Source organism: Arachis hypogaea, chromosome 3, assembly GCF_003086295.3.
Source record: "Arachis hypogaea cultivar Tifrunner chromosome 3, arahy.Tifrunner.gnm2.J5K5, whole genome shotgun sequence".
NCBI lineage: Eukaryota > Viridiplantae > Streptophyta > Magnoliopsida > Fabales > Fabaceae > Arachis > Arachis hypogaea.
The window spans coordinates 135,128,526-135,140,926 of record NC_092038.1 but is presented as its reverse complement, the minus strand read 5'-3'; the positions used below and the strand labels follow the sequence as shown (position 1 = coordinate 135,140,926).

The following is a 12,401-nucleotide window of genomic DNA, read 5'->3' as shown; positions in this document are numbered from 1 at the left end:
TATTTTATAATTTATAAAAAACAAAAGATTAGAATAATATATCATAGCAGAAAAAAGTATTAACAAATGAAAGAACAATTGATAAATACTGAAATTCTCTTCTAGCATATATAATTTTTTATAATAAATAAATAATGAGATATAAAAATAAATAAAATAAAAAAATAAAATTATGTTTTTTATGAAATTGAAAAAATATTTATGATTATATAATTGATAGGAGCATATAATTATTACACAATAAATTATAGGAAACTGTTAATAGAAATATTATATTTGATATTAAAATAAAAAATATATAAACAATGAATAAAAATTTAAAATTTAAAATTAAAATATTTAACATCATGGAAAAAATGAAAGAGAATTTTGTATAAATAATAACGCAAATATTAACGTGACAATAAATTGAATCAAATAATATATAATTAAATTAATTAAATAATTGATATAATAAATTAATTATAATTATTTGATTCAATAAAATATAAAATAAATAAAAAATATCTTATAAATATATCATGTAAAAATTATAACATTTAAAAAATTATTAATCAAAATACATAAGATAAAAAAAATATAAATTAAAAAAATCAATTCATTTATTTTAGTCAAGTGAAATAATTAATATAATTGATTAGTTATAATTAATATGGTAAAAAATATTAAATAATTTAATATTTATCTCAATCTAATCAAATAAATAATTAAGTATGATATTTTTAAAAATTATTAATCAAAATATATAAGTCAAACAAAATGAATAAATTAAAACAAAATTAATTTATTTATTCCAATTAAATAAAATATTAATAATTTAAAATTTATTTCAATCAAATTAAATAAATAAATAAATAATACATTTAAAAGAGTCAAATAAAACAATAAAAATATTTTTAGAAGCATGCGACATTAATTATATTATTAATTAAAAAATATAATTTTAGTAATATATAACAAATTAAAATAAATTAAATCCTGTAATTATGATAACATTATATCTTTTAATATTATTAAATTACATAAATAAATACGCCATAATTATAGAAAGAGAATAATACTATAAGAAGAGTTTTAAATGTATCGAGAACATCGGTGTTTCAGTTATTTTAACCGTTGATTTGAATTATAAGAAATATATATAATATATATTAATTGAAATCAACGGTTAAAATAATTAGAACATTGTTATTCTTGGTACACTTAAAATTTTTCCAATACTATATAACCAATAAATATTATCATTTTTTTTGGAACACTAATGATATGAAATAAGAAATAAACAAGAAGATAAAGATTCAAACTGAATGAAAAGATATATTAAAATTGAAATAGAAATAAAAATGATAGATTGAAATTGAATACAAAGAGAATCACTATACTTTCTACCCAATTTCTTGACGCAAACTCCTCAACCTAACTTGTCAACGCCATAGTTTGAAAATTGATTCGAAGGGACTCCTCAATCTTCTACTCAATTCATCGATGTAACAAGAGAGGGACTCCTCAACCTCAATTGTCCACACCATGGTTTCATCACGAAACCAAAAAGGGATTTTAAAACCTCTAAAAATTCTATGCTGCTACTACAATAGCTAAAGAAGTATTTATAACCTCTTATTAGGTTAAAACAAAGAAAAACCCTAAAACCCATAAACATAAGGCTCAATCTAGTAATTAAATAAACAAAAATAAAAATACATTAAATTAAAATATTCTAAAAATATAAACTAATATCTTATAAATAACACTTGAACTTTTCATATCACGAACATTTGAAGCACGTATCAACTAAGCTAACAAAAAATAGCCCAAGATTTGGAACAAATCCGATTCATTCACTCTTCACCTAAAATTATATAGAAAAATAACATAACAACACACTTTGTGATTGTTGTTTTGTCTTCACATCTAAATATTATTATTATCACTTCTATCTGCAGTTCCGCTCCGCACCATGTTTCCAGTGTCCTCCCTGTCGGTATCCTAAGCCAATGAAGGTTTGTTTGTTTTTTTTTTTCTAAAAAAAATTAAAATGAATCTATCAAGTATCAACTTTTTCAAAAATTCTATTATCAAAATGTCATTTTTGAAAAATTAGTTATCCAAATACTATTTTTTTGGGTTACGGTGGTAACTAATTTGTTATTTTATCACTAATTCTATAGTGATTATAATATTATAAAAAATTTAAATATTTTAAATTACATAAAATTTGAAAATGTCAAATATATATCTTTAAAGAATGAGATTATCTCAATCATAGGATGTCTATCAGTCTATTATTTCATCTTCATATTTCAAAGTCATACACACACAGAAGGATAATCTTTAGTTGTGTATTAAATTAATCAGTTAATTAATAAATGGCATCCCCAATATCAATAAAAATGTTCAAACAAACAGAGCCTTTCAACCTCTTGAGCTAAAATCAAAACTTAAAAAACATGCACAGCTTGAGCTCATATATATTTAATAAAAATATTTAAATAAAGAGATCAATAAAATGAAAACATAAAAAATTTAGTCACTAAACTTTTTATTATTATGAATATTTTAATCCAAAAGTCATTAAAATATTAGTGTTTAATAACTTTAAAAAACTTGACAACTAAGACAAATTGACTTTGATGAGTTTGGAAAACACAATTCTAAGGCGGTGGAGTAAACGCGTGCACATTAAATTAATCTTATACATGAAAAATCTATGTTGGCCCAATATAATAAAGAAAACTGAAGGGACTTGAAGTACATGAGCCCTACCTCCATTTCACAATCATCATCTATACTTAATTATACATCCTGATGTGAGACTTTGATATTTTATAAGAAAAATTATCGCTGAATTTTTATATTATATTAAAATTAAGTAGACTTAATTCAATTACAAAAATTAATTTTAAAAATAAAGATTGTCTCGTAATTATAATAATACTATCAAATTAAATTTTTAATAAGTCACCAAAAAAAAATTAAATTTTTAATAGATGCAAAATTTATAATATCCTTTTTCCTGCTGAATATTTTCCGTTCCATAAAATGATCCACGTTAGGTCAATCAACAGGGATTAGGGTTTTCCTACTTTTACGCAAAATAAATTAAATTTTCTTTTATTTATTAATGAAGGTTTATTAGGCTATTGACATAATAACGAGAGGGGTGTGTTAAAATTTCAAGAACCTGAATTATTAAGGTGAAAAAAACACGTTTTTGTGAGAACAATTTGACCTAGGTATATATAACCAAAGAAAAGAAAAGAAAAGAAAAGAAAAGAAAAGAAAAGATCTGGAGTAATATTGTAATCCTGAATTAGCAAGGACAGATAGGTATACTGCAATTTTAACAAGAATAACAGAAAATAGAGGATAGAGGGGGAATTCGTTAAACACAACTTCTTTTTCTGTTTATTCAAAATTCTAATTGTAATTCTAATTCATTCATATACTAATCATATCGTATCATAGTCATACTCATACCAATCACTGTAAATCTGGAAAAAGCGTAAACAGTGTGGTTCAGTGGCAGAACACACAGATTAACATAGCTGTTTCCCGTTATTTTCCCACTTTTTCTTTCTCTCCTTCCTATTTATTGTGATTAAGTCCCAAAGCTACTTGCTTTTATACCTACAATTGACTAGAGTCTCTCACTCATTCTCCAACCGGATCTACAACACATTACACTGTGGTGTGCAGCCACGCACAGAAATCATTGCTGGGTTGCTCAGAAATAAATATCAGATAATAAAGTTCCCAAATTTTCAGTATCTCTTCCAATACTTGTTCTTGGGGTATCGCAGATCCTTCCACCATTGCTGAACCCATTATTATATGATCGGTAAGAGATCTCGACTTTCCATTCCCATCATTAAATTCTCTTCCTTTCTTATTATTCTTCTTATGTTTTCCGTTTCTCCCAAAATTTCCCCTTCCTTCCTGGTATCTAAAGTTTAGTTTTTTATGTGCTTTCAGTTGCTTTTGTGTAATTAGCTTTCGTGGGTATTCATTACAGCTCTGAATTTGGCTCCTTTTTGCAATATTGCATGCTTTCTTCATAAGTGGGTGTTCAAAGTTTTGTTTGGTTCTCTTCGATTACTATCTCAGTTTGTATTTTTTTTTTTTTTTTTTTGCATACTTCATTTTCTAAATCCTAAAGAAGATTAAAGTTTGTGTTGTTTTGGGTGGTATAGAAGAAGTATTCTAACTTTTCTTGACATAGAACTTACTTAAGCTCTACACTGTTGAGTAGATCTGAAGCTAGCTTCACCTTATCTATTTTTGACAAATATGTGTTGCAAACTAACTAATGATTGCTCCTTATGACGGTGGTTGAGACTAACTTGTCATGATTTGTCAGTTATGAAAATTTTATTATATTCGATGTATGCTATAGATTATTGCAGGTGATTGGTGTTGATCATTGATAAGGAGTTGGATAGATATTAAAATATTGATATTTTTGGAACTTGCTATTCTTTAGCTATGTTCATTGGAGCAAGTGTCTGGATTTGGACTTATCAGGTTTTCTACATCTTGAGTAGATGTAGTGGTACATAGTCTTGAGAATTCGACATCACATTTCTTAGTTCTGAATTGGAAAGTGATCATTTTCAGGTTCTACATGGCGAAACCAAGTTCAGCTGATGGCAGGACTAGAAGCACTGTGCAGATCTTTATAGTAGTTGGTCTCTGCTGTTTCTTCTATATATTGGGCGCGTGGCAGAGAAGCGGTTTTGGAAAGGGCGATAGCATAGCATTGCAGATTACCAAGAGTAATACAGAATGTGAGATAGTACCAAATTTAAGTTTTGACTCCCACCATAGTGGAGAAGTTAGCAAACTTGATGAAGCTGATTCGAAACCTAAGGTGTTTCAACCATGCAAAGCAAAATATACTGATTATACCCCCTGCCAAGATCAACGGCGAGCGATGACCTTCCCTAGAGAGAACATGATCTATCGAGAGAGACATTGCCCACGTGAAGAAGAGAAGCTGCATTGTTTGATTCCAGCACCCAAGGGGTATGTTACCCCGTTTCCATGGCCAAAGAGTCGTGATTATGTTCCATATGCAAATGCTCCCTACAAGAGTCTTACAGTTGAGAAGGCTATTCAGAATTGGATCCAATATGAGGGAAATGTGTTCAGATTCCCTGGTGGTGGAACCCAGTTTCCCCAAGGCGCTGATAAATATATTGATCAACTTGCATCTGTGATACCTATAGCTAATGGGACAGTGAGGACTGCGCTAGATACTGGTTGTGGGGTATGTTTATCATTGGCACCTCCTTTGCCATTATTACACACAAAATTTGGATACATTTTTTATATTTGTTTTAACTTTGAATTCTTACTTTGGGTTTCTTTGCTCAGGTTGCAAGTTGGGGTGCGTATCTTTGGAGCAGAAATGTTATTGCCATGTCATTTGCACCAAGGGATTCTCATGAAGCACAAGTTCAATTTGCTCTTGAAAGGGGTGTACCTGCTGTAATTGGTGTTTTGGGAACCATAAAGTTGCCTTATCCATCTCGAGCCTTTGACATGGCTCACTGTTCTCGCTGTTTGATTCCTTGGGGAGCAAATGGTGAGAACTTCACGATTAACACTATCATCTTGTCTATGAATTAGTTCATACAGAATTGAAACACAATTTCCAAACTATTGTGATCATGCTTTTTTTTTTTTTAATTTGACAATTTATATTGTTACTTGCGACAGCAGCAGTTTAAAGTTGCATTATGTTTACAGGTGGAATATATATGATGGAAGTTGATCGAGTCCTAAGGCCTGGCGGTTACTGGGTGCTTTCGGGCCCTCCAATCAATTACAGGGTTAATTACAAAGCCTGGCAGAGACCAAAGGAGGACCTTGAGGATGAACAAAACAAGATTGAAGAGATTGCTAAGAAACTTTGCTGGGTGAAGAGGTCTGAGAGGGCTGAGATTGCTGTTTGGCAAAAGACTATGGATTCTGAGTCATGTCGACGCAAACAAGAAGATGCTGGTGTAAATTTTTGTGAATCTTCAGATGCTGATGATGTCTGGTATGTTCTGTTTATTTGTAGTTTGCAGTTTAATAATGCAATATTAGTATCCCTTGTAGTATTTCTACTATCCATTAAATCTCGGCTTGATTATGTCTTCTTCATGTATAACCACGGAAATGCTTGAAAATATTCTGAGAACTGCTGACCTTGTTAATTTTCAAATTTGTCATTAGCGATTACCTCATATATCAAATATTTCTGGAGTAAATCCAGAATATTGTTAACAAATACATTGCTTAACTTTGTTTAGGAAGAACTGGTTTGCTAACGTGGAATGCCTTTATTTTGTTGCTTTAGGTACAAGAAAATGGAGGCCTGCGTTACCCCAAGTCCTAAAGTTTCAGCTGGAGATCTTAAACCATTTCCGAGCAGGTTATATGCCATTCCCCCTAGAATTGCTAGTGGCTTGGTACCTGGAGTTTCTTCTGAGACATACCAAGATGATAACCAAAAGTGGAAAAAACATGTAAATGCCTACAAGAAAATTAATAGACTGTTGGATACCGGAAGATATCGAAACATTATGGATATGAATGCTGGGTTGGGTAGTTTTGCTGCAGCTATTCAATCTCCCAAGTTATGGGTCATGAACGTTGTGCCTACCACAGCTGAGAAAAGTACCCTGGGGGTCATATATGAGCGCGGCTTGATTGGCATTTATCATGATTGGTATCGCTTTCTAGCTTCTTTCTCGGGTTATATTTATGGCATCTTTTCGTTTAATGTTGAAATATATGATGTAGCTGTGCGAATCTTAAACTATTAGTTGGATTCCTTATTTATGTTTGTATTTTTCAAATTCAGGTGTGAAGCCTTTTCAACATATCCAAGGACATATGATCTCATTCATGCCAATGGCCTCTTTAGTCTGTACAAGGATAAGTAAGTGTTTGTTTGGTCAAACCACTATTCAACTAATTATCTAATTCAATTCTAAATCCTCTCCTGCATCTTCTTATCTTGCAATTATAGTTTTCCTTATATGACCTTCAAAGATGACTCTTGATCATAAGGTTCAAAAAACAGAGTTTTCTGAATGTTTTGATCAATTACTTGGTTCTGAATTTTCCTCTTTTTGCGTCCATTCGTAAGCCTCAAGCATATGTGTTTGATGAAATGCAGATGTAATGCAGAAGACATTCTTCTGGAGATGGACCGGATCTTGCGGCCGGAAGGCGCCGTCATATTCCGCGATGAAGTCGATACCTTAATAAAGGTAAAGAAAATAGTTGCAGGAATGAGATGGGATACCAAAATGGTTGACCATGAAGATGGACCTCTTGTTCCTGAGAAGATACTAATTGCTGTAAAGCAGTATTGGGTTGTTGATGGAAATTCCACTTCTACACAATAATCACTGAAGACCAAGTTAAATTACAAGCGTGCCCTTAGGCTTCCAGCACCTTTCTGTTTGAACTGAAGCCTTTGACAGTGGCTTTGTTATGAAGAAGCTAAAAGGGACTATTAGAAGAGTTATATGCACAATTGTCACTTAGCTAAGATTTCATATGCAGTGAATTTATCAAGGAAGCTGAAGTTCAATGTTTATGCTCCCTGGAATCTAGGAAATTTTTTGGTAGAAGTTGCTTATCTTGTACAATGTTACATTAAAAAAACAAAGATGCTGTCTTCTTTTAATTTAATAGTTTTGTCGTTATTATATGTTTGGGAAAAAAAAGGTTACATTTGTCTTGGAACTTTAGCTTGATGCAGTGTATTAGACTATTAGTGATAAATTTTCTTCATTAAGTTGCTATTGGTGCAAGGTTACAAAACTTACAGTAAAATAATATAATAATACTCTCAAGTCGAATTATGATTTTGTTTTTATGTTATATTCAGAGGTATGAATTGACCACTGAAATCTAATCTTTGCTTAAATCTTAAATGTCTAGTCCAGATTCAGTGGTTATACGGCGTGCAACGCGATTTGCTTTCTTTCTTGTTTGTTAATTTTCATTAAAAATATCTAGATATTTTAGATACAGTTCATATCTAACTAATATGGTTCATGTGAAAATTATATTTTATGTTGATCCATGTATAAATACATACGGATATCTTAGTTATGATTGAAAATGATGTTAACTAACAAATAAATGTACATTATTACATCTAACTCGTTAGAATTGCAACTATGACATGACCATTACGGAGACCTAATTTGTTTAGATATCGGATGAGTGTTAATTGAATTCATTTAGTATCCGCAAGCATAGCCTTTTTCTAATAATGCAGAGTGAATATCATCCCGACTTCTCATAATTTTTTTTAAGAATTACGAGATATTTAATAAAAATAATACTTATTTTACTTCTTGATATTTAATTTTGTGAAACAAGTATCAATGATCTCTCTCCAAAATATACTTATGTGACACGTTAATCACTAATATATTTTTTATTTAATTTTTATAAGTAAAAATAATTTAAAAATTACTAATATTTTTTTTATTTTACACAATAAATTTAATCAATATATTTGAAAAGATAATAAAAACATAAAAAATAACTAAACGACTCTAACAATTATTTTTAAAAGATAACGAGACTCTATATAAAAATTTATCAATCTTGACTCTTAACGAATAAATTAACAATTAACATATTATGTAGGTTAATTTTATTAATATAAAAAAAAATATTGACAAAAAATTAATTAATCTCACAGAAATAAATATCAAGAATTAAAAAAATATTTTTTTATTAAGCACCTGATTGGTTTTTCAAGGTAATTATCAAGAATCGTTTAAAGTTTTTTTTTTTTTCAATAATGTATGGTTTGGTTTAGTTGAAATGTCAATTGGTGGCAAGGCATCAGCGGCATTGAAGGTGCCTGCTTTTGTTTTTACTGTCTCAAGTGTCAATTTTGGGTGGACATCATATCACTGAATGAAATAAACGAGGTAGGACATTCATGTCACGGATTGAGATCTTGTGGTCTTGCCACTACAAATAACAAAATAAAAAAAAATAATAAATGTGTAAGGTCTTGCATCCTCAAACTTTGTCCATATTCTAAAATTAAACCAGCATCCTCATAACACAACATTACAATTGCATTAGCTTCATTCCAGTAATACCAACTGGTTCCATTGTGTCCCTTCCCTTCACTGTACAGCACAGTTATCTAACTAGCATTCTTTGATTAATTTGGTCTACTTTAAGGTGGAAATATATATATATATATATATATATATATATATATATATATATATATATATATATCAATTTTTTAAGACGTGGTAAACTAGAATGGAGCATTCATTTGGTTAATTATAATCCAACCAACCAAGAAAAAAGGGTAGAGAGCCATGTTTTAAAGTGATAGCGATGGGACTACTCACAAATCATCTCAATGCAAAGTGGATATGGAACACATTCCTCTCTAGTATCTATCATCCTTTCTCCTGAAAAGGGACCAATCATGGAGAGCTTCACCTATAACAAATTTAGAGCTCCTAACTTTGGCAGCTCAAGTTTTTATCATATTTAACTTTTCAACACCATTTGATGAACTCCTGATCTTAACATATGCAATTCAAATTCTTTAGGTGAAAATTCACGTACGATTTTTTTCACCTGAAGTTAATAGTTGAAAACCGTTAAATTATTTGATATATTGGACTAAATTATCATTTAATAGTTTTTAACTATTAACTTCGCATGAAGATAACTGCAAGTGAGTTTCTACCGGTCCTTATTAAACTACTTCTAGTGACTTAGTTTGAAATAAAGTAGCAGAGTCTACTTATACTTGCAGTGAATATTCTTAAATCAAACATAATATTACCTCTTGTAAAATATACATGTGGTTCACACCATAAAAAAAGAAACGGTACTTATCTAAATTCAAGAAAGTTTTGTGATGAAAAGCTACCGGTAAGTGTCAATTAAGCTACAAGCACAATGTCCCTACCTACTTTAGATTTTGCAAAATCTGCTAAAGCCTACATATAGAGCTACTCTAAACACCCATGGAGCCATTGAAGATTGAACCCTTCCTTTTTAAGTTCCATAGTGCAACCATTTTCTTCTCCACTATCTTCCTTTGCACCCCTTTTTTTTAAAAACTTTTCTTTCTTTTTCCCACACCACTCACAAAATCAGCTCTTCTACTTTTCCCCAGTATTGCAGGGTCTTTGTCTTCATCATTTTTATTTACTTTCCCCTCTAATTCTTTGTTCTTCATCATTTTTCTCTTTTTGTCACTTAACAACTTTGATTTGATTTCCTTCAAATAATTCTATAACAATGGTTAGTACCATATCATCCACTTCTAAGACCACCCTCTATAATACTAAGTTGCAAAACTTCAACTCTGATGATGCAATTTTCTCTCCACACTTAAACAAGAACCAAGGAACAAGCCAAAAACTTAGTCCCTATATCAGAAGGGATTCATTTCAGCACCACCATGGTGAAAAGAAGAAGGAGGAAGACGGCGAAATCGGAGTATTCGGTGCAGAAAAATACTTCAATGAAGGTGAGGTTGATTCCTCATCAGTAGCTTCTTCAAGCATAGCTACTTCAAAGTACTTGCACCAACACAAAGATCACCATCAAATAGCTCAAGAATCTTATGGAACTCCGAGTATTCGCTCTGAATCAACATGTAACAGCCAAAGTGCACTCTTACACAGTGCTATGATGATGAGGAACTCTCAAAGGAACAACAAGAACAAGAACATGAACAACAACAACAACAACAAGGCACTGGCAAAGAGTTTTCTTGCTGGTATTGGCATCAAATGTTCTTGTTCCGACAAGAATTCTGTTGAGATCAATGATCATGCAGGCGAAATCAGCTTCAGCAAAACCGCTATCTATGATGTTTATCTTGGAAAAACAGTACCAAGAAAGATCTTAAATTCTGGTGCAGATTCTGATACTCATTCACCTAAAATCTCAAAGCCAGTTGAGAAGTTCATTGGTGTTGGATTGAACAAAGATTTCCCATTTTCACCTGTGAGTTCTTCTTCTGGTTTGGGAAATCATTTTGTGAAAATGCAAATCCAATCATCACAAGCACAAGAAGAAGGAAAAGAAGAAGAAGAAGAAGAAGAGGAGCCAAGAAAATCACTTGCAGTGTTTGGTTCTCCAATTCTGAGTCACAAGAGCAAGTCCTCAAGCTTTGACAAAAAACTAAGAATCCCAAAAAGAATGGAAGATATTATTGATCATCACAAGCATAATCATTTGGGTGCTAATTCAGGTTCAAACTTCAATGATGCTGCAAGCGATGCAAGCTCAGATCTGTTCGAGATTGAAAGCATCAAAGGCAATAATTCATTTCTTGCAAGACAAGCAACATCAAGGTGTGGAAGCCCCACAGGCTATGCACCAAGTGAAGCAAGCATAGAATGGAGTGTGGTCACTGCAAGCGCCGCCGTGATGTCGGATTGCGACGAGCAGATGTCTGAGGTAACTGTAAGGAGTCCAATAAGAGTGCCGGTGGCAGCATCATCTTCACAGAGGCGGCGCAGCCACGGCATGCTTTTGGGTGGCTGCAAGAGCCATAAAGCAGTTAGAGTTGCCGGTGATGCTTTCATAACATATGAGAAGCCAAATAGTCCACAAAGTCGCCACCATAGAATCAGTAATAGCTCCTCTCACTCTCAGCTTGCAAGGTTTCAAAAAGAGTCATCAAAGGTTGCAAGGCATGCATATGCTGCAACTCCACCCTCACAACTACTATACAAATAGATCTTCTTTGAAATTCATCCTCAGTCTTGTCTATTTCTTCCTGCAATATATAAATATTATTTAGTCTTCTTGTTATTGTTATTATCTGTAAGAGTATTTGCAGTTTCTGATTAAAAGTTGATGGAAATAATGGATGCTTTTTAGTTATGCATTTTGTCTCATACAAAACAAAAATGTGATATGAAGAAAGTTGGCATGGCAATAAAGTGCCCTGCTAATGATCCTTTTACAAAATCAAGTGGGTTGAATAATTAAGAAGAAGAAAGAACATGTTATTTTTTAATAATAAATACTGATTGCAAACTTAAAAAATAAAATTGTAATAGCTCCAATAACATATGTACAACCAAAGTTTGTTGTTAGGCATTTTGGGAATTTTTTTTTTTGTTGGATCTCGTTTTCATGTTTAATGTAGTTTCTTTTGAGGACCACCAGAATTTTAAAAATTGAACCTTCCAAATTTATGATTACATATTGCATATCCAACCAACTTAGAGGACAAAAGTGAATAATAATAAGGTGGAGCATCCTTCAAATAATTTCTCAATTATATTATTTACATTTTACAACTAGTTTCTTTTTCTCTTATGCAATGGATGCAACCATGCATGCAAACCATCAATCATCACGATATACAGTTGTTGGTTTTA

At 31.3% G+C, this 12,401-nt stretch overlaps 2 protein-coding genes across 2 annotated transcripts; both read left to right on the top strand.

The window, feature by feature from the left end:
- The first annotated feature begins 2,725 nt into the window (after positions 1 to 2,725).
- Positions 2,726 to 7,862, top strand: LOC112734082 (probable methyltransferase PMT2). The gene is made up of 7 exons (XM_025783279.3): positions 2,726 to 3,838; positions 4,615 to 5,266; positions 5,374 to 5,584; positions 5,749 to 6,043; positions 6,344 to 6,715; positions 6,851 to 6,928; positions 7,169 to 7,862. The coding sequence occupies exons 2-7, from the start codon at positions 4,622 to 4,624 to the stop codon at positions 7,398 to 7,400; spliced, it is 1,833 nt and encodes a 610-aa protein (XP_025639064.1). The 5' UTR covers positions 2,726 to 3,838; positions 4,615 to 4,621; the 3' UTR covers positions 7,401 to 7,862.
- Positions 7,863 to 9,864: 2,002 nt separating this feature from the next.
- LOC112734081 (protein PHYTOCHROME KINASE SUBSTRATE 1) lies at positions 9,865 to 11,898 on the top strand. The gene has a single exon (XM_025783278.3). The coding sequence runs from the start codon at positions 10,300 to 10,302 to the stop codon at positions 11,749 to 11,751; it is 1,452 nt and encodes a 483-aa protein (XP_025639063.1). The 5' UTR covers positions 9,865 to 10,299; the 3' UTR covers positions 11,752 to 11,898.
- The last annotated feature ends 503 nt before the right edge of the window (positions 11,899 to 12,401 follow it).

Bases quoted from the DNA above. Each gene is read 5' to 3' on its own strand.
- LOC112734081 (XM_025783278.3), top strand. From the start codon at position 10,300: ATGGTTAGTACCATATCATCCACTTCTAAGACCACCCTCTATAATACT.
- LOC112734082 (XM_025783279.3), top strand. From the start codon at position 4,622: ATGGCGAAACCAAGTTCAGCTGATGGCAGGACTAGAAGCACTGTGCAG. The intron at 6,716-6,850 runs GTATCGCTTTCT...TTTCAAATTCAG, and splicing joins ATTGGCATTTATCATGATTG to GTGTGAAGCCTTTTCAACAT. The intron at 6,929-7,168 runs GTAAGTGTTTGT...GATGAAATGCAG, and splicing joins TTTAGTCTGTACAAGGATAA to ATGTAATGCAGAAGACATTC.